This window comes from Leishmania mexicana, chromosome 14, assembly GCF_000234665.1.
Source record: "Leishmania mexicana MHOM/GT/2001/U1103 complete genome, chromosome 14".
Classification (NCBI taxonomy): Eukaryota; Euglenozoa; class Kinetoplastea; order Trypanosomatida; family Trypanosomatidae; genus Leishmania; species Leishmania mexicana.
Window position 1 is genome coordinate 411244 of NC_018318.1, and position 26450 is coordinate 437693.

A 26450-nucleotide genomic window follows, 5' to 3' on the forward strand; every position below is an offset into this window, starting at 1 on the left:
GCTGGACACGCATTACAGCAAAATGCTGATCTGGTCATCTTGGGACGGCCCCTTCCCCCAGCGTCACCCACCCACCCCCCAGCCCCTCATCATGCCGGGCGCCGCGTGCTGCATCCCTCTCGGGGTGAGACCGAGACCCCCGGCACCAGTAGGCAGCGATGGTCGCGTGGGGTGCGCTGGAGTCACGCTGACGTTTTGCCCATCACATGGATGGCACAAGCGTGTGCACGGTCACATGTCGCTCCAACGCGGCGCCGCCCCACGGCCCGACCGCCGACCTCAGTGGCGGTAAATCGCACTGAGCCCCCCCCCTCACCCTTACGTCATGGGTCCCCAACACGGTCAGCACCAGAAGTGTCGCGGTGGCTGGCATGGCGAAGGGGCTGCTCGCCTTCAGGGTGTATACGGGAGCATGGCCCCGCGCTGGCGCGCCCTGTTTCATTAAACAGGGGCGTTGAAGGGTAGAAGAGAGACTGTGGCAGCGCTTTTCGCCAAGGTGTACAGGAACATAATGTGCTGTTCGGGGAGGTGAAGTTCGAGTGGGTAATGGTGACACCTCGAAATACTAGGTTTCACAGCCTTGATCGCCGCAGTGAATAAATTCATGAAGATGGCGCTAGACAGAGGCCAAACGAAGAAGGGTGCGGGGGCTTGCAGAAGGAGCCGTGTTGGGGCACTTGCTGGGAAAAGGGCCCCATAAACGGGTTTGAGTTGACACAGAGGGGAAGGGCGCGCTCCCTTGGCACACTAGGCATTGTGTGGTGTCGTCACAAACGTCGTGCATTGGACGTAGGGGCAGCTCAGACGCGATAATACAGTTGTCGACGCTGATGGAAAGCACCGACTGCTCCCTCTCGATATGGTGTGGGAATTCGCGAGTGGCGCCTACAGTGTTAGCATTTGCACTATCGCCGTTTTTACTCACCGCTCGTGGATGGAACCAGCTCGACAATGACCAAGAGGGGACGCCGACTGAAAGTGACATCGAGTTCTTTTTTCTGTATTTCGCGGTTCAGCAGCCTTTACGATCATGTGTTGCAAAAATGAGGCTAGAGAGCCGGGCTGAAGTGCGTTCTTTTTTTTTTACCTACTGTGTCTGATCCAGGTCGACCTGCTTGCTGGTGAACTGGCGTGACAGAAGCCGCAGAAAATAAAGAAAACAAAAAAACACGTTCATAGCTTTCAGAACTTGATTCTGACAGAAGCACTGTGATATGAGGGTGTGGCACTAAGCCTCGAGGCCTTTGTTCACCGTAGTCTCGTTGTGTATGCCAAAGTCGCGTTTCGCGACCCTCCCAAAGGTGACTGTGTATTCAAGAGAAAGGCAATGTAGGCTCTTTTTTTTTGAAACAGGATAGGGGGAAAACTTAGTGGGGTGAGTGATGAGTTCCCACTGAGACTGTTTATGTGTAGCCTTTTTCCTCACCGGAGTCTTTTTGGTTTTGGCGCACCCGCGATCCCCTCTTGAGAGAAAGGCTGATAGGAAACAGCTATAGAAATCGCGTGTTGCCAGAGAGGTACCGCTTTTTCACTTACAAAAGCATATTTTTCCTATGTGCTGCAAAGCTCTTAGCTTTCTATGGCTGCATTTGTCCTGGTCTTATGTTCCTTTTTTTTTCCGATTTTGCTGCTGGTGGGTGGTGTGCGCAAAGGTGGACGAAGAGTTTTGCTATACACAATTGCATACAAGCAGGAGTGAAAAATGATGTCCACTAAGATCATTCAAGAGCTGAAGGAGCTGCCCTTGAACACAGTCGAGGATGCGCAGAAGTTTTTCTCCATTGTAGCTGATGTAAAAGAGCAAGGCGTCGCGCTTCCACCCATTACCCATATGTTTTTTGCACGAGTTGACTCGGGTCTTCACTTCGAGCCATACCACATTCGCACAATATGTCGTGATAACCGTCCGATGAACTACTACGTTGTGACAAAGGATCATGTGATTCACATCAATCGACGCGACGGGGAGTACAACGTAGTCGCAACCTTGGAGCAGTGGCTGTTAGAAGCAAAGTGTTTCAACAGAATCTGTAAAATTGCTTTTTTCAGAAATTACATTCTTCACAAAGCTCTCCGACGCCTCCTAGAGACTGCACGACGCGCAAAACTTGAGAGAGTTCGTGCCATTCTCTCAAAACGACTTCTGTTGGAAACACCGACGTTCCAAAAAGATCTGATTGCACTGAGGCGAAAAGCCTTTGATTTTCAGTGGACTCCAGTCATGGAAGGTTTCGAAAAAGTCCTTTCCTTGCAAATCAGCGGTGAAAAGGGCAATACTGCCGGGCTCTCAACCGATGAGTTTGTCGAAATGCAGGATGGCTACGGGAAATCGCTCCAGCGGAAATTTGCATCTGTCCTGCTAGACATTTTGAGTGTAGTTTTGGAGCGCGTGGAAAGCGTCACACAACTTGTCTCGACAATGCGAGTGATCGAAAAATACCCAGGTGCTACGGGATGCGTCAACAAAGACGTAACTGCAAAGGAGCTCCACAGGCGTCAAATGGAGCAAAAACGTCTGGTCGTAGATTACGAAAAGCTTCCTTCCTATATTCGGCTGGTGCATCATTTTCAGCTCGAAAGCACGTTTCAGCAGGCATGCTCTACCTTTTTCGACCTGGAAGGTGCAGTGCGAAGACGAGCGGCAATCTTGCGTTGGCGGTTTCGGGTGGAATGCATAGTCGAGGGCCACAAGGAGCTTTCTCTGTTTCCGTCAAAAGAGCATGTGTCGAAAACGGCTGAAGCAGTTATGGACAAGTGCATCGATTTGCTCTCCGGTGCACCGACGTGCATCGGGTCTGATGTTCTGAAGCCGTTTACAACTATGATTAAGACAACAACTGTACGCAGCGCGCTGCTCGGCGATCCCCTCATCTCCGTCTACAAAAAAGAAGTCCTCCAACTCATTGAGGCGGACTACGACGAGGCAAAAAGTAAGCTGTTGTCCTACGACCCGCTTGTGACTGTGTCTCAATTTTTGGTCGAGTGGCAGGACGTCTCAATGAACTGGGAGAGTATTCTGTCCCATGAGGATTCGCTTTTGGTGACCATAACAGAGTCCGAAATTCGCGGCTACGCAACAAGGGCTTACAAAGCACAAAGCGAAATTATAAAGCTGTCGAATCGAACCTACGGAACAATTGTCGTTGAATGTGACAAGACACTGCAGAAGCTGGTTGCCCAGCTGAAAGGCGTCCTGGCCGACATCGAAGCAGCCCTGCGGCAGCTTATCACGTTGAATTTCAGTTACTTGAAGTCAGAGTGCGATTCATGGGTGGGAAAGCTCAGCCTTCCAGACATAGTCCTCGGTCAATTCATCAATTGGTATTTGGGGCTGCAAAATTCGGGGACCATTTTCGACGAATTCTCCAACCATGTGGTAGATATTCAAAATCTACATCGATTGTTGTGTGAGTTGCGCGAAAAATCCAACACAGGCGTTGTTAGTGATGAGGTGGATTATTCGTCCGTCTTGCGTGTTCCGTTCCAGTGCGCGATTACCGAGGCTCGAAAATACTACCTTTCGAATTCTAGCAGGATCAAAGAAATGCTGCTTGCCGAGCACACCCGCATCATCGCGTCTGTCACAAGCACGACAGAGCGACTTGCGAGTGAGTACAGCAATGAAAACGCAGACGAAATTGGTGCACCGGTTACGCAAAAGCTGCAGGATGTTCACGATGAACTCGCGCAGGCAAATAGCGAGGCAAGGCAGCTGGACATGTATGCACGGGTTTTAGAAATGCAGACGTTCAACTGGTCGGAGATCGCCGTGGCGGAGGATGAACACCGAAAATATGTGGAGCTGTGGAATGTACACAAGGAAGCCACTGATTTACGACGCCGCCTTGATTCAAAGACTGTTGAAGAAATTGATGGCCAGGAGCTCAAGGACACAATAGTTTCGTTGTTTCAGCGCGCATTCAAGGCGCAAAAAAGTACTCCGGGTGGCACCGCCGATTATTTAGTAAAGTTGCTTGCGGTTGAAAAGGCAAATGTGCCCATGTACGTTGAGCTGTGCAACCCGGCGTTGAAGGAAGCGCATTGGTTACAGCTGTTTCAGAATACGAGCATACAGCCCATTCCCTCCGCAAAGCGCACGCTGCGTTCACTGGGGGAGGTCGGTCTCATGACAGACGAGCACTCAGAAGCTGTACGTGAGGTGGTTTCCAGTGCTGTAGGCATTTACGAGCTGGAGCAGCAGCTCAAGAAGCTACAGAACTATTGGGCAAACCACTTGTTTGTGGTCGTTCCCTACGGCGGTCGGTCCAACGCGTTCGTCGTGGACGCCGTTGACGCAACGCTGGAGGAGCTCGAAGAGCAGCAAATCATGGTGCAGACGTGTCTTACTTCCAAGTACCTTGCCCCTGTCCAGACGGAGATGAGGGAGTGGGAAGCTAAGCTTAGTTTAATTCACTCCGTTCTCATGGAGTGGGTTGGGGTGCAGAAGACATGGATGTATTTGGAGTTTATCTTCACGAGTGACGACATTAAGCGCCAGCTCCCAGACGAGTCTCTTCTGTTTTCCTCCGCCGACCGCTTTTTCAGCTCACTGATGAAGCGCTGCTCCGAAGACCCACATATGGCACCGCTGTGCCTCGAAGGTAACGGCGACACACTGAAGAAGCTGCAAAAGTGCACCTACCAGCTGGAGTGCATTCAGAAGAAGATCGATGAGTACCTTGAGACGAAGCGTGTGGCATTCCCGCGGTTTTACTTTCTCTCGAACGACGAGCTGCTGTCGATTTTGTCCGACTCTCGCAACCCGCTGGCGGTGCAGCCGCACTTGCAAAAGTGTTTCGACAACATCAAGGCGCTCGTTTTCGCGGATGAAAAGACGATTGTGGCCATGCGGAGCTCTGAGGGTGAAGAGGTGCCGTTCACGCATCCCGTCAAGGTGATAGGCAACGTGGAGAGCTGGCTGAACGATGTCGAGCGCGCGATGCGGGCGACGCTGTTTGATTGCCTGGCTGCGTGCCTGCGTGCGTACACGACGGAACACCGAACAAAGTGGTTTTTCGAGCACCCGGCGCAGTGTGTGACGACAGTGGACCAAATAATGTGGACCAGTGAGGTGGAGGACGTCATCACGGCAACAGGCAGCGGGGATTCTTCTTCGTGGCCGTCGTATCAGGACCGCTTTGGCGAGCAGCTTCTCCAGACGGTCGAGCTCGTGAAGCTTCCCCTCACGGCGTTGCAGCGCACCGTAGTATCCAACCTTATAGTGGTTGATGTGCACTGCCGAGACGTTTGCGCGGAGCTGGCAGCTGACTCCCCTACCGCGGCGCCGCAGCCGTGCAGCTCACTGCTCGATTTCGGGTGGCAGAAGCAGCTACGCTTCTACTACGGCTCACCGACTAGCGCGCATGGGTCCAGCGGCGTTGCAGAGGTGGCCGACTGCTTTGTTCGGCACGGCGCGGCGGAGCTCCCCTACGGCTACGAGTATCTTGGCAACCAACCACGCCTCGTCATCACTCCTCTCACAGAGCGCGCCTTCTTGACGTGCACGGCGGCGTTACACATGCAGAAGGGAGCTGCGCCGCAGGGCCCGGCCGGGACCGGCAAGACAGAGTCTGTCAAGGATTTAGGCAAGGCTCTTGCTCGAACGGTTGTTGTGTTCAACTGCTCCGACGGCCTTGATTACCGCATGATGAGCCAAATGTTCGCAGGGCTGGCGCAGGCCGGCGCGTGGGCGTGCTTTGACGAATTCAACCGTATCGAACTCGAAGTGCTCTCCGTGGTGGCTCAGCAGATGCTCGACATCACCACTGCCATCACGCAGAGACAGACCTTTATGAAGTTTGAGGGCCATCACATCAAGCTGCATACCAACTTTGGCGTCTTCATCACCATGAACCCCGGCTACGCCGGGCGCACGGAGCTGCCCGACAACCTCAAGGCACTCTTCCGACCCGTGTGCATGATGATTCCGAACTACGCCCTCATTGCCGAGATTATGTTCTACGCGGAAGGCTACGGCAAGGCACAGTCACTCGCGGCCAAAATGATTCGTCTCTACTCGTTGGCGTCGCAGCAGCTGTCGAAGCAGGATCACTACGACTTTGGCATGCGCGCTGTCAAGAGTATCCTCGTCCTCGCCGGGCGACTGAAGCGCGCTGACCCGGACTCGGATGAAGAGCTGCTGCTCGTGCGTGCCATTCGCGAGGCGAACCTGCCCAAATTCCTCGTGGACGATCGTCACCTCTTCACGGCGCTGCTGCACGACTTCTTTCCTACAATCGCGGAGGTGGGTCCGGCATCGGTCAGTGAGGTTATCCTTAGCGAGGCGAAATGCTTCTTGACAGAGGAGTTTGTGCACACGTGCCCGTCCAGCCCTGAGGCTCAGATGTGGCTGCAGCCTACGGAGGGTCTGCTCTTCAAAACACAGCAGCTGTTCGACACGCTCATGACTCGTCATGGATTGATGCTGGTGGGCCACACCATGACAGGCAAGACCACGGTGCGCGACACACTTGCGTCCGTGCTGACGCGTCTTGGGCGGGTGCTGGACATGACCCCTGCCCCTGGAGCCGAGGGTGGTGATAGCGGCAACGGCAACACAGGTGTCAAAGGCGGACTGGCGGCGACGCGGGGGCACACCCTTGCCGCTTCCATGCGTGCGCTCGATGCGCGGTGTCAGTCATACTTCACCGCTACCCACGCCACGGTCTGCAACCCGAAGGCCATTTCTATGACGGAGCTGTACGGCGACGTGAATCCCCTCACCCGTGAGTGGCAGGACGGCGTCTTCTCTGCCATCGTGCGCGACCTGGTCAAACAGAGCGCAGGGCAGCACGGGCGCGCGGCGACGCGGCACTGGGTCGTCTTCGATGGACCGGTGGACGCCGTGTGGGTTGAGAACCTGAACACTGTGCTCGACGACAGCAAGATGCTCTGCCTCGTGAATGGGGAGCGTATTCGCATCCCTGACACCATCTCGATCCTTTTCGAGGTGCAGGATTTGCGTGTCGCGTCACCTGCTACCGTGTCGCGCTGCGGCATGGTCTACGTGGACGAGGAGTGCGTTGACGGTGGATGGTCGCCGCTGCTGCAAAGCCTTTCCCAGGCAGCCGCTCAGGAGCTGGGGGCCCAATGGCGCCACGACCGTTTCCTGCAGCTTTGCGGGTCTCTCGTGCCGCCCCTGCTTCAGGTCGTTCGAGAGGAGTGCAAAGAGTACATCGGCACTTGCAACGCGCAGCTGGCGCTGAACCTCTTCTACTTGATGAAGGCAGCTGTGCAGCAGCTGCAGGGCATGATCGACGAGGATCGGGAAGAACAGCAAAAACAGCTGCACAATGACGCGGCATCATCCGTGTTCGATTCTCGTGCGTCGCGGCAGCCAACCGACTCCACGTTCCGGCGCTTTTCTCGCCGCCGCAGCTCGCGTTTCACGCGCACTGCCGTCCTCGTGCGCGGAGAATCTCTCTTCGATGCGATGTTTTTGCAAAGCTGTGCCTGGGGTCTTGGCGGAAACCTGACGGAGACTACGCGAGCACGCTTCGCAGCCGCGATGCTGCCGCTGGCCCGCAAAAGGGGGCTCGACTTCCCCGCTGATGCCGAGGCCGAGGGATGTGGTGTGTTCGACTACGGAGTTGACTACGAGGTTGGCGACTGGCGGCGGTGGTCAGAGATGGTGCCGGAGTTTCACTACAGCGCCAGCGTCTCCTACTTCGACCTCCTCGTGCCGACGGAGCAAACGGCCGTGCTGCAGTACCTCTTGCATAGCGCGACAACCACCCATCATCACATGCTGCTCAACGGCTTGACGGGCACCGGCAAGTCGTCTACGGTGAACAGCTACCTGCTGCAGACCCTGCACACCGAGGACGCCGCGAGCTCGACGACGGCCTTCCGCTTCACGCTGTCCGCCCAGACCTCCGCGCAGGCGCTGCAGAACACAATTGAGATGAAGCTGACGCGGCGCAAGGGCGACCGCGAGTTTGGCGCTCCGTCTGGCAAGACCATGATGGTCGCCGTCATCGACGACTGCAATGTGCCGCAGCTGGAGGAGTACGGGGCAGCACCGCCTGTGGAGTTGCTGCGGCAGATGATTACGCAGGGTGGCTTCTACGATCGCAAGCGGCTCTTCTTCAAGGAGGTGGTACAGACGATGCTGATAGCCTGCTGTGGCGAGCCAGGCGGTGGTAAGAACGAGATGACACCTCGCTTCACGTCGAAGTTGCTCTGCTTCTGCGCCCCACAGCTAACGGAAACGTCGATGAGGTCCATCTTCTCCGCCATCTTGAAGGGCTTCTTCTACGCGCGCGGCTTTGCGGCCGAGGTGGCCGCGCTGGCGGACGCCGTGGTCGACAGCACCCTGGAGGCGTATCGCCGCATCGCGGTGGAGTGTTTGCCCACCCCTGACAAGACACACTGCACTTTCAACTTGCGCGACGTCAGCAAGGTGTTTCAGGGCATTCTACAGATCAAGCCGGCTCACTGCGCATCCCCTGAGGCCCTCATCGACCTCTGGAGCCACGAGGCGTCTCGTGTCTTCCACGATCGCCTGATCGACGACACCGATCGCGGCTGGTGGTGGCGCTGCTGTGCCGAGGTCATCGAGAAGAATTTCTGCGGTGATGTCACGGCCGCTAACGCGGACGCGGCCGACACAGACCTGGCGCAGCCCGTGCCGTCTTCACTGCCCGCTCCAGATCCTGTACAGCTCGCGACCATCTTCTACGGTGCCTGGGTCAACCGTGATTACCAGCGCATTGACCAAGACACGTCACTGCAGGTGGTGGCGCAGCAGCACCTGGCCGAGTACAACACGCAGAGCACCACACCCATGGACTTGGTCTTCTTCGACCAGGCGGTGCAGCACTTGTCGCGCATCTGCCGCATTGTGAGTCAGCCGCGCGGCCATGCGCTGCTCGTCGGCGTCGGCGGAAGCGGGCGCTCGTCGCTCTGCCGCCTCGCCGCCTTTATGATGAACATGGACGTGCAAACGGTCCACATCGCACGCAACTACGGCATCGACGAGTTCCGAGACGAGGTGCGGAAGGTGCTGCTCGATAGCGGCGCACGGGGCAAGGAGGTGGCTTTCGTCATCTCGGACTCGCAGCTGGTGCACAGCGAGATGCTGGAGGACATCAACAACCTTCTTAACACTGGCGAGGTGCCGGGGATGATGGGACTGGAGGACATGGAGACGATTGTGCGGTGCTGCCGCGAGGCGTCGCTCGGCTCCGGTCGTCCCGACACGCGCGCCAGTGTGTACGAGTACTTCGTCTCGCAGAGTCGCGAGCGGTTCCACCTGTGCCTGTGCATGTCCCCAATGAGTGGCGTCTTCCGCGATCGGTTGCGCATGTTTCCTGCACTGGTGAACTGCACTACGATCGACTGGTTCTCGGAGTGGCCGCAGGAGGCACTCCGCGCCGTGGCGCAGTCGACGCTCTCGAGTGCTGCTCGAGATGGCGTCGCGGGCCCCGGCACGGACCAGCTGAGCGCTCTCATGGTCTTCTTGCAGTCCACCGTCAAGGACGCGGCGGAGCGACTGTACGCGCAGCATCGTCGGCGCACCCACGTGACCCCGACCAGCTACTTGGCCGTGCTCACACTGTACAACACGATGGGCCAGCGACTGCGGCGCGATCTGCAGGCCAGCGCCAACCGCTACCGCAACGGACTGAAGAAGCTCGACACGGCTAAATCGACGATTGCGCAGCTGCAGCAACAGATCCGCGAGATGCAGCCTGGCCTGGCAGCTGCGGCGAAGCAGGTGGAGGAGCAGAAGCAGACACTGGCTGTGGAGCAGCTCGAGGCGAATCAGATGAAGGAGGCGCAGTCCAAGGAGGAGGCGATGGCGCTGCAGCTCATGAATGAGGCGGAGTCGATTCGCCGCGAATGCGAGGAGGGGCTGCAGCAGGCATTGCCGGCCCTCGAGGCGGCCAAGCAGGCACTCGAGACGCTGAGCGCCAAGGACATTCAAGAAATCAAAACCTTCACGACGCCGCCGAGCAACGTGGAAAAGACGATGAATGCCGTGCTTGTGCTGCTGGGCGAGAAGGATGGCTGGGCGAGCGCCAAGACATGCCTCGGAAAGCTCGATTTCATCACCCGGTTGACAGGATACCCACGCGACTCCATCACCCCCGCGTGCATTCGCAAGCTCACCGTATTCGTGCAGGATCCTGACTTCGTGCCAGACATCATCGAGAAGACGTCGCTGCCGTGCCGATCCATGTGCATGTGGGTGCATGCCATGTACAAGTACTACTTCGTCGCCAAGGAGATTGCGCCGAAGCGTGCGCGGCTGGCGGGGGCGGAGATGAAGGTGGAGGTGGCACGCAAGGAGCTGCAGACGAAGCAGGTGGCTTTGCAGAAGGTGCTCGACCACATTAGTGGCCTACAGGCTGCGGCTGCTGAGGCGCAGGAGAAGGCAGATCACTTCCAGCGACAGATAGAAACGGCCATGGCGCGACTCGTGCGCGCCGATCAGCTCATCTCCGGACTCGCCTCCGAGCGTGTGCGTTGGAAGGAGGCGCTGGCGAAACTGGAGACGCAGCTGGGCTGCGTGGAGGGGACTGCGGCGCTGGCCGCCGGCTGCGTGGGCTACCTCGGCCCCTTTCCGCTGGACTACCGAGAGGTGCTGGTGGAGCGGTGGCGCTCGGAGTGCGCGGCGCTGCACATCCCCTTCGACGCCACCTATTCCCTCGAGAGCGTCGAGACGGAGGCGACGGTGCAGCAGTGGGCACTACAGTCCCTGCCGCGTGACACGTACTCCATTCAGAACGCTACGATCCTTTACAGGACGACGCAGTGCTGCTACATGATCGATCCGCAGGGGCAGGCGAATGCGTTTGTGCGAAAGCTGGAGCGCAGCCGCTCAAGCGGCGCTGCAGGCCTCCTGCAGCTGAAGCTGAACAGTCCGAACTTCATGCGGCAGATAGAGAACGCCGTGCAGAAGGGACAGGCGGTGCTTCTGGAGGATGTTGGCGAGACACTCGACGCAGCACTGGATCCGATTCTGCTGAAGCAAGTTCGGCGTGTGGCTGGTCGCGATGTCGTCACACTTGGCGACCGCGAGGTCACCTACGACGACCGTTTCCATCTGTACATTACGACGAAGCTCGCGAACCCCGTGCTGACGCCGGAGCTGCAGGTGAAGCTGACGGTGATCGACTTCACAGTGACGCGGGAGGGGTTGGAGGAGCAGCTGCTCGCCGACATTGTCGGCTCAGAGCGGGCGTCGCTGCAGCAGCGTGGTGACCGCTGCGTCATCTCGATCGCAGCGAATCGCGAGGAGATTGCAGCCCTCGAGGCGCAGGTGCTGCAGCAGCTGAGCGACGCCACCGGTGATGTCCTGGACAATGCCGAGCTCATCCAGGCGCTGCAGACCTCGAAGGTGACGTCCGAGAAGATCGCCATCGAGCTGGCCGCGGTGGAAGAGACGAACAAGACGATCAATGCCACCCGTGACGTGTACCGCCCGCTGGCGGTGCGCGGCTCTCTGCTGTACGGCGCTATTACGCAGATGGCCAAGGTGGACCCCATGTACGACTACTCGCTGCCCTTCTTCAAGAACCTGGTCGTCTCCGTCTTGGCCAGCACGCGGCGCCAGCGACCGCCATTGCAGCAGCCACATCGCCCGTCCTCGATCTCCGCCTCGCCCATGATGCTCGGGAACGGCAGCTTCAATGCGAGAGAGGCGCAGAACCGCCACGTGAGCCTTGCACCGACGGATAGCAACCATGGCCTGCCTGGCGCGAGCGCCGAGGAGGAAGAAGAGGCTGCTGCGGCGATGTCTGAGGCCGAGGTGAAGGCGCGCGTCGTGATGCTCGTGGAAGAGGTGACGTGGATGAGCTACCGCGTTCTGTGCCGAGGCCTCTTCGGTCCTCACAAACTGCTCTTCAGCTTCGTGTTAGCAACGACGCTGCTACGCAGCACGGGCCAGATTACGAAGGAGGAGTGGGAGTTGTTTCTCTGCGGCGGTGCGGGACGGGCGCTGCTGCCGGCATTTGCCGCCGCCGGCGGAGAGGGCAGCGACGGTGCGACGGTGCAGCGCCCTGGGTACGTGCCAAGTGGAACGTGGGTCGACTTTGGCGCCATTTGCGGCCTTGAGGCTTTTGCTGAGGTGTATGAGAGCTTCATCGCATCCTTGGCGGACGCTTCCGACCACGGCGACGCGGATCTTTCTGGTGACGGACCGCTGCCGTGGACGATGTGGTTTACCGCGACTTACGGTGCGGAGGTGCTCACTCGGCTGCCGGCGTCGTTGGCTCACCTGTCGTTGTGGCACCGCGTGATGGCTGTGAAGATCCTTCGACCGAACAAGCTCCACTACATGGCGGCTCAGCTCGTTACAGACACGCTGGGGCAGCGCTACACCATCGCTCCTCCCTTCGACCTCGAGGAGGCCTTCCTGGACAGCACCAAGATGACGCCGATCATCTTTATCCTTTCCCCCGGCGCGGACCCGACATCGCTGTTCCTCAGCTTTGCTGAGGAGCACGGCTTTGGCGGACGCAAGCACATGCTCTCTCTCGGGCAGGATCAAGATGTGCGTGCCACGCAGATGATCCGGGAAGGCCAGCGCGAGGGCGCCTGGGTGTACCTGCAGAACTGCCATGTGTACGGGTCATGGATGCCGCAGCTGCAGGTGCTCGTCGAGAGCATGAACCCGAGCGAGATACACGCCGATTTCCGACTCTGGCTCACCAGCAACCCATCACCGCGCTTCCCTCCACTGGTGCTTCAGGCAGGCCTGAAGCTCACGCAGGAGGCGCCGATGGGGCTACGGGGAAAGGTGCTGAGCACGTTGCGGAGTACCGTGGTGGCGGATGTTTGGACCGGGAGTGCTTCTGCCGCGGATGTCGGGAACACCGACTCCAACGACGCGCCCGTCTCTGCGTTGTCGCCGACCGCCTTGCGAAACGGGCATCCCTCCATCGAGTTGCAGCGACTTGTCTGGACACTCGCATTCTACCATGGCACTGTGATGGAGCGACGGCGCTATCGCCCGCTCGGCTGGAATATCTCCTACGACTGGGGCATGGCTGACTTTGAGGCAGGGCTGGCGACGCTGCAGACGGCTCTTGATCGCTTCAAAGACGGCGACGCAGGCCTGCCGACCGAGGAGTTGTGCTACATGCTCGGCACGATCGACTTCGGCGGACGTGTGACGGACGAGTGGGATACTCTGTGTCTGCAAGTACTGACGCGTCGCTTCTTCGACGCGGAAGCTCCAGGGACGACATCGCAGCAAAAATCGCCGCAGGACGCCATCACCCCACCCCCGTTCCCCAAGGATGGCGTGAGTTACTCAGCACTGCTGCAACTCGCCGAGGCGGCCTTCGTCGCTGACCGGGAAAGTCGAAAAGACGGCGATGGGGAGGAGGAGAGCAGGGAGTCTCCTGCGCGCTTCGGCTTGCATGACAACGCGACTCTGTCGGTGGAGCAGCAGCTCTCATCGGGACTTGTCGACGCGCTTGTCTTAATGAACGCCAGCGGGGCCGTAACCGGCGCGACTAGCGCGCAGCGTGGTAGCGCGAGCGGGGACCACGGCGAGGACGACGCCAAGACAAGCGGTGACGAGGCGATGGAGAACCCTGTCGCTGCCGTGGCCCGAAAGTTGCTGGCGCAGTTGCCCCCTCTGCTGCCCCGCAAAGAGGCAGTCCTGGGCAGCATGACCTCGCCCAACCACAGCACCACCAGCACAACCACGCTCAGCGCGGTGGCGGACCCGGCACCGTTGCAGACCTTGCTTTCCCATGAGACAGACCTGTACAATTGCCTTCTGTCCACGATGCAGAGCTCTCTGGCAGAGCTGATTCGCGCCCTCAAGGGTGAGGTGGTCGTGACGTCGCGGCTGGAGCTGATGATGCAGCGGCTGGCTTTCAACCAGGTGCCGGAGGTGTGGGCACAGGTCGGCTACCTCACCCTCAAGCCGCTCGGCTCCTTCATGGAGGATCTCCTGCGTCGCGTACACTTCATGCGGCGCTGGGGAGATGCTGGGCCACCACCGAGCTTCTGGCTCTCCGGCGTCTTCTTTCCTCAGGGCTTCGTCACTGCGTTGTTACAAGCGCGGAGCCGCGCGCTGCAGTTGCCCATAGACTCCCTGCAGCTGCGCTTCCGCGCTCTGGCGGTGAGTGAGGCGGCCGAGGTGTCGGCTCTGACGGCTTCCTACGAAGCGGGTATCGGCAGCAAGGCGCCGACCAAGGCCGGCGCCTACGTGAATGGTCTCTACCTCGAGGGCTGTGGCTGGGATGCAGCACGCGGCGGGCTCGTGGAGGCCGCGCCCGGTGCTCTCACTGTGGAGCTGCCCATTATCCACTTCGAACCTGTCATGGGGTTGGAGTCGGTCGACAAGGGCCCCAGCGCGTGTGCAGCGGAAGCCACTGCCGCATACGTGTGTCCCCTCTACAAGGTGCGCACACGCGCCGGCACCTTGTCGACGACCGGCGTCTCCACCAACTACGTGACCAGTTTGGCGTTGCCGTCGCTCGACGGCGTTCCAGGCGACCACTGGACCTTGCGTGGCGTGGCCGCTCTCTGCGCATTGGACGATTGAGCGGCGAAGCCGGGGGGGCGGGGGGCGGCTTGCACCTCCACCACCTTAACAGGGATTGGGCCATTTGGAACTCTCTTACGATCTCTGCTGGTGTGCCCCCATTCGCCGGCAGGTGCGGCGGGGCCTCAGTGGCACTTGACGTACGTCCTGTGCACCGTTGGAGTGACCAGGCATCGGTAGCGAACAGCAACATTGGGGGGAGGGGGGAGGGGGGAGAGGGGGACGCGGCGGGAAGTCTCTTGCTCGCTGTTTGTGTGTATGTGTATGTGTCTCTCATAGGCGTGTGTACTTTTTACCGTTGTCTTTTTTATATGGTCTGCCGCGTTCTAGATCCTTCGTGTAGCCGCTCGTTTTTGGTGTCCTGCGCTGTCGCTGCCGGCTGCATGTTGGGTGTGTCAACATCGCCGCCGTGGGCCTGTCGTGCCCTCTCGCGGTTGCCGTCGGGCTTGTCTTTGCACAACTTCCACCCCTGTCCCTTCCGGGGTGTTCTCCTTGTTTCGTTTTGTTGGTGCCTTGCCGTTGTCGGTCGTTTGTGTGTGTGTGTGGGGGGGGGGCACACCGTTTCTGTCCCCCTCCCCTTGCGGGTGTGGGACATCCGGTGTCCCTCGTTGATATGTATCTTACCATGGACCAATGGCTTCTTACGTATGTATTTTGGCTGGTGCCGGCACCACGTGTGTGCGAAACGGAGCCGCCCCCCTCCTCCTCCTCTCTCACACCCCCACGCGGACGCGCCCTCTCCCTCGCCCCCCTCCCTGCCGCTCTGCTTCCCTCCTTTCCCTCTTTTTTCTCTTGCGTGATCCATCTCTCCTTTGTGACAAGCGGGATCCGGCATGCGAGTTGCACACCTCAACATTAGTATTATTATTATTGTTTTTTTTTGATGCCCGCCAAGTCTCTCTGGACCACCACCGCCACCACCGCCGTCGCCGCCCCTTCTCCTCCTCCTCACCTTCCCTCTTCCTGTTTGCCCTTACCTGGGTACATCGCCGCACACACGAGGAGCAGCAGAAGGGACAGGAAGCTGCACATCAATGGACAGCCATCTTCTCCCCCACCCCCTGCACGTACGTTTGTGTGCATCTTTTCCGCTTCTCTCTCCCCCTCTCGTGCTCTCTGACAGCAGCGCGACTTCTCATCCTCGACTGAGTTGATGTAAAATAGCATGCAAGCCTGCACATCATGTAGTGGGTGCGCCCCCACTTCCTTCAAAACACACATATATATGTATACACCAAGGCAGGTAGTGAGGGCTCTTAAGCGGGCCGCAGAGGACGAATGCTGAGCACTCTCTTCCCACACCCACACACGCACAGCAGTAGGTGTCTGCGGGGCGACCCTCGTAACCGCGTGTGCCCTTGAATATGCCTTCGCTCTTTTGGGCTCAGCAGAGAAGCACAGCGATCTCTCTCTCCTTGTGTGGGCATGTGTATGTGTGCGCGGGCGCGCATGTGTGAAGTGGGTCTCTGTGGTGTCCTCCCTTTATTTTGCCCCCCCCCCCTCCTCCCATCATCATCTCTTCACCCAACAGTGCGTCCGTAAGTAGAAGCGAAAAGTAACGCAACAGACATACAGTCACCATACACATACAGGCAACGTCGACGAGCCCCTCCCTCCTCTCTCCCACACGCATTCCATTTTGAGAGGCACCTCCTACCCTCCGCAAGAGCGGAGAAGCAAACGAAAAGACACAGCGATACACTCGCACCAACAGAAACGACGGCAGAACTCTTCTACGTGTGGGCTGTGTGTCTCTCTCTCGCTCTCTCCCCGCCCCTCCTCCTCTTCTGTATCCTTGGCTTCCCCCCTCCCCTCCCTCTTCTCCCCCGCTCTCTTGAACGGGCTTCGCCGCGCGTCTTTCATTGTTCTCTCCCTCCCCCCCCCGTCCCCGTCCCCGCATTTTCTTCTCCCGACGTTTGGGGCAGCTGACCACACACACCCACACCGTTCCTGTGTCTTGTTCATTGTGCCCCCCCCCCTCTCCCTCCTCCCGTGGTATCTCCGCGTCCGCTGACTCGTGCCCACAACTCGTCCCCCTTCTCCTCGCTCTTTTTTACGGCTTTGTGGTAGTCTCCCTGACTCAAGTGTGTTTTTCGTGTCATCGCCGCTTGGACTCACGTTCCCTCTGTCGCCCTGTCGCGTGTCCGTCGGGTGCTGTCGGTGTGTGCGTGGGTGTCTCGGCAAAGGCCTGGCCGGGGTTCTTGGGTTATTGCTCTTCTTCCCCGCCCCTCCTCCACCGGAGAACGCGACAAGAGAGCTGAAGAGAAGCGGAGAAGGACGTGACACACGAGTCGTCACGAAACAAAGGGGGGGGCGTCGTAGGCTGCACCACCACACCATCTTTCGCCTTTCTTCAGACAGACATACATACATATACATCCTTTGTGGACAGGCAAGGCTGCGGGCACCGAAAGGCCCTCTTGTGAGGACGTAACAAGGAGCGGTGCCGACGTTCTCATCACCGACAGCACGCTGTTCACTTAGTATTATTAGCTGACGCTTCCTCCCCCAGGAAGCGGCATACACGCCCACACAGCCGACCACGCGGGCTCTCTTTCTTTCCCCCCTCTTTGTGTGGGTGGGCGTGGGTGTGGGTGTCCCTGAGGTGCAGCAGGTGCACACGCCGCTGGCGTAAGGCGCGCGCAAAGAAAGGGGAATGAACTCCCATCAAGCGAGCACAGCGTCTCTGGGGAGCGGTGGGTACAACGCGAGTAAGCGCTCTGCTCGAAACGTGTTGCCAGCGAGCACCACCGCAGTGACTCCCGCGTCTACCGCTGTCCCTGCAATGAATTCTGCTGGTACTGATGCCCTGATTATCAAGGGAAGCGGTGCAGCTGTCAACCAAGCACCGACCATCGCCCGACCCTCGTACACCGATGGTGCTGCCACAAACGGCACCAATCGCTATCACCACAGCAGCGGGGCTGGGAACAACACCAACACTGCTAACGGCGGCGGCAATGAGCCGAAGAGCAACACGGGCAGCAGCACCTCCGGGAGTGCTGCGACGACCACGGAGTCTGTCATTGAGGAACTCAAGGCCCTTGCCAAGTCGATGCTGGAGGCGACGAATGCGGCACGGCGCCGCACGAGCTCGATCGAGCAGCGAAACTCGTACGAGGCTCTCATGCACGCCATCGAAAACCGCGTGAATGGCGATACAATCAACACCACTAGTATTGAGAACAAAGACGCGACTGCTTCCACCGGCGGCTACGCAGCGGCACCCACGACGGCGACCATCGCCTCAAAGCACGTCGATCCCATGGCGACCAACGGCGTTGCCCAGTCGGAGCTGCTGTCGGCACATCTCACGGAGCAGCTGACCGACATTCCAGCCGCACTGTCGCCTGGGAGCTGCGTGAGGCAGCAGTCGCAGCAACTCCCGCCGACTCAGCGCAAAAAATATGGAAAGGAAGAGGTGTCGACGGCCGCAGCAGCGAAGGCTGACGCCGCTGTGCGCAACACGGAGCAGACCGCGGTGCCTTCACAGCAGCAGCAGCAGCAATGTCAGCGTGCGGATATGAAGCACCACGCGGATGCGGCGGAAGGGGGCTCAGAGGACGACGACGATGACGAGGGTGCGGCCCAGGACGACGATGAGCAGGCGCTGTCTTTGGCAGCGTTGCACTCGCAGCCACCCATAACGCGCCGCCATGCTTCCACTGCGATGCTGGAGGCCGATGATGACGAGGATGATGACGACGGTACTGCCTACGACGGGGTCAAGACCCAGGTGCTCTTCAAGCCAGTCAACCGTGCCGCTTACCGCGAGGTGGTGGCTTCGACGTGGAAGCCGGAGGGCCTGACGCGCCGCATCAACATCGCCGGCAGTGACCGTCAGCAGAACCGGGATAGCAACAACAGCAGCAGTGCGAGCGAGTACAAGGACAGCCCCTATCATCCAAACTCGGCGGACGACGATGATGAGGCGATCGCGACGATGGCGACTCGCAACAAGGCAGTCAGGGCGGCTGCTCGGACAGCGCCATCTATGAAAGTGTTTCGCGTTCCCTCGTTCCCGTATGGCGGTGGTGTGACGGAGCAGCAGGCGCGGATCCTGCAGCGACAGTTCGACGAGTGCATCCACAACGGCGAGCACCTCAGCTCCAACGCCGCCGGGCCTGGCCTCATCACGAAGCGCGACTTTGACTCGGGTAACTACGCCGAGGTCTCTGCAGCGACTGCGCAGATGGATACGACCTCCTTCCAACCAACGTCGCCGTACGAGTTTGTCGTCGAGGTGGAGCGCGACGTCCGTTTCGACGCTGTCAAGGCCCGTGAAGAGCGTCGCCATCGCTTCCGGCAGCTCGTGCGCGAAAAGCGCGCGCCGGCCACGATGGGGACTTTCAACCTGCGCGTCATCATGGACCCGTTCAAGACAGGCTTTGAGGAGGAGAAGAACTTCCCGATCGTGCCTGGAACCGTTATTGCCGGTCGCTACGAGATCATTCAGATGCTGGGCAAGGCTACCTTCAGCCGTGCGGTGCGCTGCTACGATCTACAGGACCCAATCTACAACGAGGACGAGGAGAGCGATGAGGGGGAGTACGAGGAAGACGTCGATGACGTCGATGACGACGATGAGAACGGTGCCGCTGCCTCGCTGGCCGATGGGGCCGGGGACGTGGCTTGCATCGGCAATGGAGGTGTGACCACCGCCTCTTGCAAGGGGTCGGATACCGCTACCACCGCCACCGCTAGCGAGCAACAAGTCACGTCTGTCAGCACAGCGACGAAGTCTCGCCTCAAGCCCAAGCGCAAGATCCTGGGGTACGGCCAAGTTTGCCTGAAGATCATCAACAACACAAAGGACTTCTTTGACCAATCGCTTGATGAGATACGACTGCTGACGCTGCTGAACCGCCAGAAAGACCCTGATGACGCGCATATCGTGCGGCTCATCGACGCCTTCTACTACAAGGAGCATGTCATGCTCGTGACGGAGCTGCTGCGCGACACCTTGTACGACTACGGCAAGTACAACCGGGAGGAGGAGAAGGAGTTCTACTTTACCGTTCCTCGCCTGCGCCGACTGACGCGGCAAATCGTCGAGGCGCTGACGTACGTGCACTCCCTCAACCTCATCCATACCGATCTCAAGCCGGAGAACATTATGTTTGTCTCCTACAGCCGCTGCATCGTCAAGGTGATCGACTTTGGCAGCAGTTGCTTCCTCAGCGACCACCTCAGTTCCTACATCCAGAGCCGCAGCTACCGGGCTCCAGAGGTGGTGCTGGGCTGCGACTACGACGGCCGCATTGACGTATGGTCACTTGGTGCGATTTTGGTAGAGATGGTGACAGGTGACGTCCTCTTCACCTCGGACACCGTGCCAGAGATGCTGGCGCGCATCGTGTACGTTTGCGGCACGCCGTTCCCGCGGCGCATGCTTTGGGAAGGCCGTCATACAAGCGACTACATCAACAAGTTCGGGTGCATCTACGAGTACGGCGGCGGCGCAGATGGGCATCATGACCGCCCCGAGAAGGGCGACACCGACGACGGTGAGGAGCCTTACTGCCTTTATACCCCGGTCCCGACGATGGCGCCGCACATTTGCACATCTTCGAGTAAGTCGCGGGCGGCAGCGTCGGCGCTACCACCACCACGGACGACGACGGCCCCGTACAGCGTCTTGCGCGAGAAGTTGGCCGCTGCGAACGTGGTGGACGAGGAGTTCATCACGTTTGTGGAGGCGTGTTTGATGCTCGACCACAAGAAGCGGCCGACAAGCGCGGAGCTGCTGGAACACCCCTTCATCAGGGATGTGATGCTGTGAATGAGTGAGTGAGAGGGAGGGAGGGAGGGGGGGGCACGAGGAGGCGGAGGAGGGATACGAAGGAGAGCGCTGACGATGCTTCCTGTGCTGTGTTGCTGATTGCTGATTTCTGTTTTGTTTTCTTGTTTTTTGTTCGTTGGTCCATGTAAGTCATGCGCCGGTGCTTGCCGCTTTCCGTGGGGTTGTTTCCTCCACGCGTGGGTGTGCTGGTGTCCCTCTGTCTCCCTGTACAGCGCCTCCTCCCTCCCCCCTCCCCCTCACCCCAGAACCTCTCCGCCTCGGTATTCTCTGCACGCATGCGCATCACTGAGGACAAGTGAAGCGAAGGAGCGAGCGGGAAGGCTCACGTGATCTTTTCGTTTGTTTCGCTGTCTCGACGCTGCTTGTGGCCATGGTGTGCTCGCCCTCCGCGTGCATATCTGTTGCGTTGCTGTCGATGCTTCTCGTTTCCCGTCCCCTGCGGTGTTGCGTGTGCGTCATGGGCATCACCGTCCCCCCCCTCCGCCACCTTCTCGACAAGTCGTTTTTTTTTCATTGCCTGATTGTGGGTTGGGTGGGGTGGGGAGGGAAGGGAAGGGCCGGCTATTTTCCGATAGGGGAAAAGAGGGTGGTCGCTGCAGGCTGCGTTGCAGCGAATAATACTCCGTCCACTATCGCCAACGGAACGGGGCCATGACACCACCTCTTCCCACCCCACTCCTCCTCCTGTCTCTCGTTGCTCCGTGCGATGCCGCTCAGTTTTTTTTTTGTTCTCGTTGTTTTCGTGCTTTCTGGCTTGTGGCTCGTTTCCCTGTCCGTTGGTGCGTGTGCTGCACCACCGCCCTCCTCCGCCTCCTCGCTTTCTTTTCTCTCTCTATAGTTTCTTTGCGTTGCTTCCGAGTGGCAGCGAGCGGTCGCGGCGCTCGCCCCCCCCCTCCCTTCCCTCCCCTTCCCCTCCCCTCTCTTGTCCGTCTCCTCGTTTGTACACCCGACCTGACCCGCCGTCTCATAACTTCCTCAGGCGCCTTTCTTTGTGTTGGCTCCAGCCCCTCCGCTGGGTTGGCGAGGCGCAGAGAGGTGTGGTCAGGAGCACACGCTGCCCCAGCGACGTGCCTTTACGTGTACACCGCCGCCGCCTTCTTCTTACACATGTTGTTTTCTCCCCTTCGGTTGCTTTTTTTTCCTTTTCCCTTTCCGTTTGTTTGCCTCTCATGGGACCCGATGCGCACGTAACGGTTGTGTGTCCTGCGCGTACGTGTGCGTGTGTGTGTGTGTGTCTTCCATCATTCATCTGGCCTCCTCCAACCTCCTCGGTTTTCTCGCCTCCCACATCCTGTAGCCTTGGTTGTTTGCTGGCGTCATCTCTATGTCGAGGTCTGCCTCATGCTGTTCTTCTCCCCCCGTGCCAAGGCTGCATAGTGTGTGCGGGTTTTGTTTTCGTGTGTGTGTGTGTGTGTACGGAGGTGTGTGCCGCTGTTGTTGTACGCGTCGCTGTGGATGAGAGTGCTGCATACGGGGACGGTCAGGGTCGGTCGACTGCTGCGTATTGCGTGTGCTGAGGGCTGACTCATTTAGATAGCAAGGTGGCGTCGAGGGCATCCGGAGTGCTGTTGATCTTTTTTTTATTTCGCCTCTTATTCCCCCCTCCCCTCCCTCCCAATGCACACTTTCACTCTGCGTCTATGCATGGACGGGTGCGCGTTCCGATCGGTAAGACTGTCTCTCGCAAGGATAGAAGATAAAGAATTGAGCAGCGACACACAAAGCAAGAAGATCGTCAAGGACGCTTCTCCATTGCCGGCATGAGCGTGGTTGCCCATCGTACGAGGCGAGGTGTGTTACACGCGTCATGGGTGAGCGTTGACCGATGCACTGCGTGCACATGTATCTGTGACGACAGGTGTGCGTGTATGTCTCGTGCGTCGTTTCCCTTGCTCGCCCCCTTTTCTTGTTTTGTCAGGTATGACACATATCTCTGGATGCGGAGCAACGCCGCGCGCATGCACACACACACACACACACACATGCCGAACAATGCAGGCAGCGGAATGCTATCGCCAGCGCTTTTGGCCATCTCTCATCTCGCACGCGTTCATGAGCTCTTTTACGTTGCTTTCTTTGGGCACCTCTCTTCCCTCACTACATCTCCTCCCCGTCTTCCATGCGGGTATCATCATCGGAGAAGCAGCACATGCCGAGCGCCAGGGCGAGGGGGCGATGCGATCATCGAAACCTTCGCCATCGAAAAACACAAAACACATTTGAAAGAAGCGTGTGGTTGAAGGACCAGTTGCTTCCCCCTCCCCCTCCTCCGCGACGTACGTGGCTGATGGACGGCCTTGTAGCACCGGCACAGGCTCCATCCCAAGGGTGTGCGCGCGCGTCCCGCACCGCGCAGCGCCGCCTGTGCGGGGAGTGGAGATGGGCAGCGCTATCGCCACGTCTCCTCCCGCTGCTGCTGATGGTCGTCATGCTGTTTCTCTTTCTTCATTCTGCGGCTTCGGTCTCTTGTCTTCGTGAGAGCGCCACTCATGGGCCGCGCCTTTCCCGTGATGCGCACCTGATGCGGAGCGCCGTGGCGCTGTTCTACCACGGCTGCAGCGAGATGAGTAGGTGTGTCGTACAACCGCACGCCACCGCCGTTCCGGGCGTGCTTATGGTGCACGCTGCTACGGCGGAGTCGTCCACAGGTGACCGCGATGGGGAGGCGGTCGGCACCGACGCGTGGGGCACCATTGCTATGAAAAGAACACTGGACTACGACTCAGGGTTGAAGCCGTTCATGACACCGTGGCGCGAGGTGCGTCGCGCCCTGCGCGATGCGGGCTGCTTTTCGACGCTTGCACTACCGCGCCTGACGCTGCCAACGGACACAGCGAGCCCTCGTGTCAGCGATGCTTCACCGGAGTCCTCCACAACCCTTCCTCCGCTGTGCCGCAAGCCGCTAGTGCTGCTGAGCGGCCGAGGGCGAGACTGCGCGAGCTGCTCCAGCTTCGCCTCTGACGTGCTGGAGCACTACCGAGCCGAGTGGGAGTACATACGCGCTCACGTGACCCTCGTCGACGCCGGAGATCCGATGACAGAAGAACTGGTGCGGAACCCGTACCCGCTGTGGTACAACCCGGCGGAGGTGGGGTCGTGGCTGACGTGGACAAACGTATCAGAGGTGTGGAGGGCTGAGGATGACGTCGTTGGTGGTGCGCCAGGCGCGAGCAGCACCTCCGGGGCCCCCTCTCACGACGTACCCCAGGCGTTACGGGAGTCGGACGCCGAGGACCACGCACTCTTCCACATGGGCGTCCGCCGCCAGGCCACCTTCCTCCTGCAGTCCCCAACGGTGCAGGCGACGCATCACTGGTCGCGCCTCGTAAAGCGCGCATTCGCTGGCCAGTCCGAGTACGTGCTGCGCATTATCTTTGCCTACCCGCACAACGGCAGCGTCATGCGCGACATCGTGAACGAGGAGGTTAGCGTCGGCGGAAGCCAGGCCGACCACCTGCACTTTTTCAATAAAGCGCAGCCGTTCTTCCACTGTGTAAAGAAGGCGGTGTGGGTAATGGATTGGCTGCAGCGGTATGGCGACTACTGATGGCGCGCCTGCCCGCGATGGCCGTTGCTTGTGTGTGTATGGGAGCTCGGGTACCAATCCCAGTCGCCTTATGCATTTCCTTCTCATGGTTCTGTCTTCTACACAACGCTCGGGCGCATGTTGTACTTGATACGCAGCTGCGTGTGCCTGGCGCAGGAAGTGCGTGGGTATCTGTGACCAGGGCAGCCGTTCTGCTGCAGCATACTGCTCATGGGTGCCGGGTTCTTTCATCTCCTCATGGCCCACTTTCCGTGTGCGCTGCTGCTGCTGCTCGTACCACCTCTTCGTGTGTGTCTATGTGGCACCGTCGGTGACGGCACGTCCGCCAGGAACGAAAACAAAAGCCGACGAGGGCGAGGCGACGCACTTTCCCCACAATCGATGCCCAAAACACCAACACCGCGAAGGAGATGCGCCGATTGCTTGGCGTCACCGCTCTCCACTGCCGCCGGGGCGTAGGCGTAGGCGTCGATATGGGGCGGGGCAGGGCAGGAGAGGGAAAGGGGGGGGGGGCAGTGGGCTGCGCTTTCTCCTCATGTGATCTCCTACCATTACTTCTCGGGGTTTTTGGTGCGGTATGTACATGTATATGACGACTGGTGTGCGTGCCTGCCTGCGTGCACATGTGTGCTACACGGCCAGCGCGAACAGCTATTCTTTCCCTACGCCGCCTGTGAACTTGTCCTGGGCAAGTCATCATTCATCGCGTCCTATCGTGCCCTCTTCGCTTCACTCGTACGCATTCTCTGCCTCTCCACCGCGTGCATCGCGCGCGACGTCCATCCGCCACATCCGCGCGGGCACTTTGATGATTTTGTCGAGTTTTCCTAGCAGAGGCGGGAAGAAAAAAAACCAAAAAAACACAACCCCCCCACATACACATACACATACACACACCCTGGAGAGCAACTGGAAGGGGAGGCATGTCTGTCGAGTCCATCGTGCGGGATCTCGCGTCGAACTACCTCTCCTACGCGGTGGTGGTGGGGTCATCGATTTTGAAGGTGCCGCAGATTATGAAGGTGTGGCAGAGCAACAAGGCGGATGGCATTTCGCTACTCTCTCTCTTCATAGAGTTGTTCTCGTACATCGTTTCGACCAGCTGGGGGGTCGTGCAGGGACTTCCCTTTCGCGACTGCGGCGAGAACATGTTTATTGCGCTGCAACTTGTGTTGCTGCTGCTGCTCGTGGCGAAGCTGCAGAAGTCGACGCATAGGGCGAGCCTCGCGCTGGCGACCGAGCTATTGCTGCTGTACGTGTTTGCTAGCGGGCAGGTGCCGCGTACCATCCACGAGTATGTCCTGAGCGGACAAGTTTTTTTCAACATGTTCAGCCGCGTGCCGCAGATCTATGCGAACTACCGAACCCGGTGCCGCGGCCAGCTGTCTTTTCTCACCTTCTTCCTCGCTTTCGGCGGCGGCGTTGTGCGCGTCCTGACGACGTCCCTGAACGTATCGTGGGACAAGGGGAAGGCAGTGCTGCTGGTTCAGTTCACTGTTGCCGCCACACTCAACGCCATCATCCTGGTCCAAATACTCTACTACGGCATCGCGGACCGGAGTTCTAAGCGGGAAAAGGGGAGCCCCGCGAAGGTGAAGTTGCTGAAGAGCCAATGAGGAAGCAGACGCGGACGTTTCTCCCCCAACGTGCCGCTGGTCTGGCCTTTTCCTCCTTTAACCACTTCTTGTGTGGCACCTCCACCCACCCCCCGCCCCTAGCACGGATACACACAGTTTCCTGCTTCTCATACACGTCTCTCCCTCCCGCTTTCACCGCCACCCCGCTGCTGTGACGCTTGCAGGGGCGTGTGCCGACACTTAGACGGGCACAGCCCACCCGTTTGGTCGGAGCTCTTTCTAATCTTGCTGTCTTCGCGGTGTGCACCCCGCGAAGACGTGCGCCGGCCACCCAAAGTGGTGACCAAAAGAGCGAGAAACTGAAGCTCCCGCTCCTTTTCTTGCGCCACGTTTGCACGCCCTCCCTTCTGCCTCCTTCGGGTGTCCTTCTACCCCCATGCCTCTCCATCTCCTCTCCGCCCCTCTCGCATTGCTGACGTATCGCTCCTTGCCGCTGACCACTTCGTGCCGTGACGTGAGCCAACCGCCCCCCCCCCCACACACACATCCTGCTCCTCTTCTTCTGTTCGTACACCTTGTCGAGGTCGCTGGCCATCTCCGCGCCTCACCGCGCACCTGCTCTTCGCCATGCCATGACGGAAAAGGCACGCATCGGCTTAGCGGCATACATACATGCGCAAAGGTCGAGGTGTCGCCGACCATAGCCGGCACAGGAGCTCGAAAGAGGAGGAGGAGGAGGGGGGTGAGGGGATGCAGCTGTAGGACAGACACACGCAAACACACACACACACACACATACATATATACAGCAGAAGTTGGATCAATCGAATCACGTGTGCCGGCTCGCTCAGTGGGCTGGATGTAACTCCTTCTCTCCCTTCTCTCTCGTATCGCCTCCCCTTCCCTTGCTCGCGCTGGCGAAGTAGCAGAGGCGCTCACGCCCAGGGAAAGCATCGCTTACTACCCCCAAATCTCTCCCACTTCACTTTCCTGCAATCAAACACACGCGCCTGC

At 59.1% G+C, this 26450-nt stretch overlaps 4 protein-coding genes across 4 annotated transcripts; all 4 read left to right on the forward strand.

The window, feature by feature from the left end:
- Nucleotides 1–1702: 1702 nt before the first annotated feature.
- LMXM_14_1060 (putative dynein heavy chain) lies at nt 1703–14509 on the forward strand (the record flags this gene model as incomplete). Its single annotated transcript, XM_003873430.1, has 1 exon — nt 1703–14509. The coding sequence occupies one exon, from the start codon at nt 1703–1705 to the stop codon at nt 14507–14509; it is 12807 nt and encodes a 4268-aa protein (XP_003873479.1).
- A 3055-nt stretch (nt 14510–17564) lies between these two features.
- On the forward strand, nt 17565–20291 carry LMXM_14_1070 (putative protein kinase; the record flags this gene model as incomplete). Its single annotated transcript, XM_003873431.1, has 1 exon — nt 17565–20291. One exon carries the CDS (start codon nt 17565–17567, stop codon nt 20289–20291), a length of 2727 nt encoding a protein of 908 aa, XP_003873480.1.
- A 2308-nt stretch (nt 20292–22599) lies between these two features.
- On the forward strand, nt 22600–23859 carry LMXM_14_1080 (conserved hypothetical protein; the record flags this gene model as incomplete). Its single annotated transcript, XM_003873432.1, has 1 exon — nt 22600–23859. One exon carries the CDS (start codon nt 22600–22602, stop codon nt 23857–23859), a length of 1260 nt encoding a protein of 419 aa, XP_003873481.1.
- A 923-nt stretch (nt 23860–24782) lies between these two features.
- LMXM_14_1090 (conserved hypothetical protein) lies at nt 24783–25475 on the forward strand (the record flags this gene model as incomplete). The annotated part of the gene is made up of 1 exon (XM_003873433.1): nt 24783–25475. One exon carries the CDS (start codon nt 24783–24785, stop codon nt 25473–25475), a length of 693 nt encoding a protein of 230 aa, XP_003873482.1.
- Between the last annotated feature and the right edge of the window lie 975 nt (nt 25476–26450).